The sequence below is a fragment of the Capsicum annuum genome, unplaced genomic scaffold (assembly GCF_002878395.1).
Source record: "Capsicum annuum cultivar UCD-10X-F1 unplaced genomic scaffold, UCD10Xv1.1 ctg21377, whole genome shotgun sequence".
NCBI lineage: Eukaryota > Viridiplantae > Streptophyta > Magnoliopsida > Solanales > Solanaceae > Capsicum > Capsicum annuum.
The window spans coordinates 1-1,553 of record NW_025827308.1 but is presented as its reverse complement, the minus strand read 5'-3'; the positions used below and the strand labels follow the sequence as shown (position 1 = coordinate 1,553).

Genomic DNA, 1,553 nt, shown 5'->3' with positions numbered 1-1,553 from the left:
TGAATCTCTCTTTATTCAACTTGATATCAGAGTCTCATTTTTTTCTCTTTCTAAGTTCTGAATATTCAGTTTTTTTTCAAGCAAAGTCGTTTGTACAAAATCAGGGATCTCCCCTTTAATCAGAGATCCTTTAGAATAAATCAGGGATCTATTAGGTTACTAGGCTAGTAATTAGAAAGGCTAGTAATTAAAAGACAATTATGACCCCTTTCTTTGTATAAATTCAATGTATACTCTACTGTTCTAATTCGTGAAAGAAATCATGATCCCTTTATCTGTAATGTTCTGAATCTCTCTTTATTCAACTTGGTATAAGAGTCTCATTGTTTTTTATCTCTAAGTTCCGGATACTCAGTTATTTTCTTTGGCAAAGTCGTTTGTACAAAATTAGGGATCTCCCCTTTAATCAGAGATCTTTCAGAATAAATCATTTCAAATATGATTGTGTACTAATCTTTACTAAAGCTCAAGTAATTTTTGGAAAAGCTTCAAATATGAATGTGTGTTGACTATTTTAGTACATTATCATCATTAGTCCTTCCATGGAGTCAGAGAGGTGTTTTTAATAGATTCTTGGTTCAAGCAAAGTAAATAGTATATCACAAAGTATGAAAGAAAAGGAAAAATACATCATTAAAGAAGTTAGGTTGAAAATAATGAAAAAAAGTTCAGTAGCAACAATAAATAGTTATAAAGAAGAGTCACGAGAACAGTAGAAACAACAAATAATATAGCAAGCGAAGCAAAGGAAAATTAGTTACTAAACTTCTTCCATAGATTCCTCCCTAGAAATTCATTTACGCTTCAAAGCGACAAACAATTGACATGATTTCTCATAATTCGCTTTCATCCATGTCGAAATCTCTTCACTTTTGAGAATAGTCCTTGCACAAGCTTCTTCTGCTATTTTACTTCCAAAGTGATTTATTATTAGTCCTTCTAAAACAGCCCTTAGATTTATCATTAAAGTCTTTGCATCAGCCTCTTCCACAAGCTTTGATTTGGGATATGTCAATTCCATTCTCTCAATACTAAAACAACCATTTTTCTCCACCACTTTAGTCATGTCTTCAGGAGAAGGAAAATACATTGGCAAATTGAACGAGTCAACTAAAGATTCATCTAACGTTCCCTGTGTCAAAAAGAAAAAGACATCAATTTCATTTATTGCTGAGACAATACCCTATTACTCCTGAACTATACCAAAACAGTAGAGACACACTCCAACTTAAAAAGGGGTCCTATTACCCCTGAACTAATTAAAAGTGTAATTTTGACACTCTTAATGTCTTCGTGGCGCATACGTGGCACAACACACTGAAGTGTCCACTTAGGCACACGTGTGTGCCACGTATGTGCCACAAAGACACTAAGGGTGTCAAAATTACATTTTTAATTAGTTTAGGGGTAATAGGACTCCTTTAAGTTGAGTTGTGTCATAACCGTTTTGGGTATAGTTCAGGGGGTAAAAGGGTATTTTCTCTTTATTACTTGTACATGTTTAGGGTAATAATTTTGTGTTGATGAACACATTTACTTACCTCATTCACCAA

The 1,553-nt window shown here is 33.4% G+C and overlaps 1 protein-coding gene across 1 annotated transcript; it reads right to left on the bottom strand.

The window, feature by feature from the left end:
- Window positions 1-654: 654 nt before the first annotated feature.
- Window positions 655-1,550, bottom strand: LOC107856669 (loganic acid O-methyltransferase; the record flags this gene model as incomplete). The annotated part of the gene is made up of 2 exons (XM_047402434.1): window positions 655-1,132; window positions 1,542-1,550. Coding segments are annotated over 2 exons (348 nt in total), but the record flags the coding sequence as incomplete, so codon positions are not given.
- Window positions 1,551-1,553: the final 3 nt, after the last annotated feature.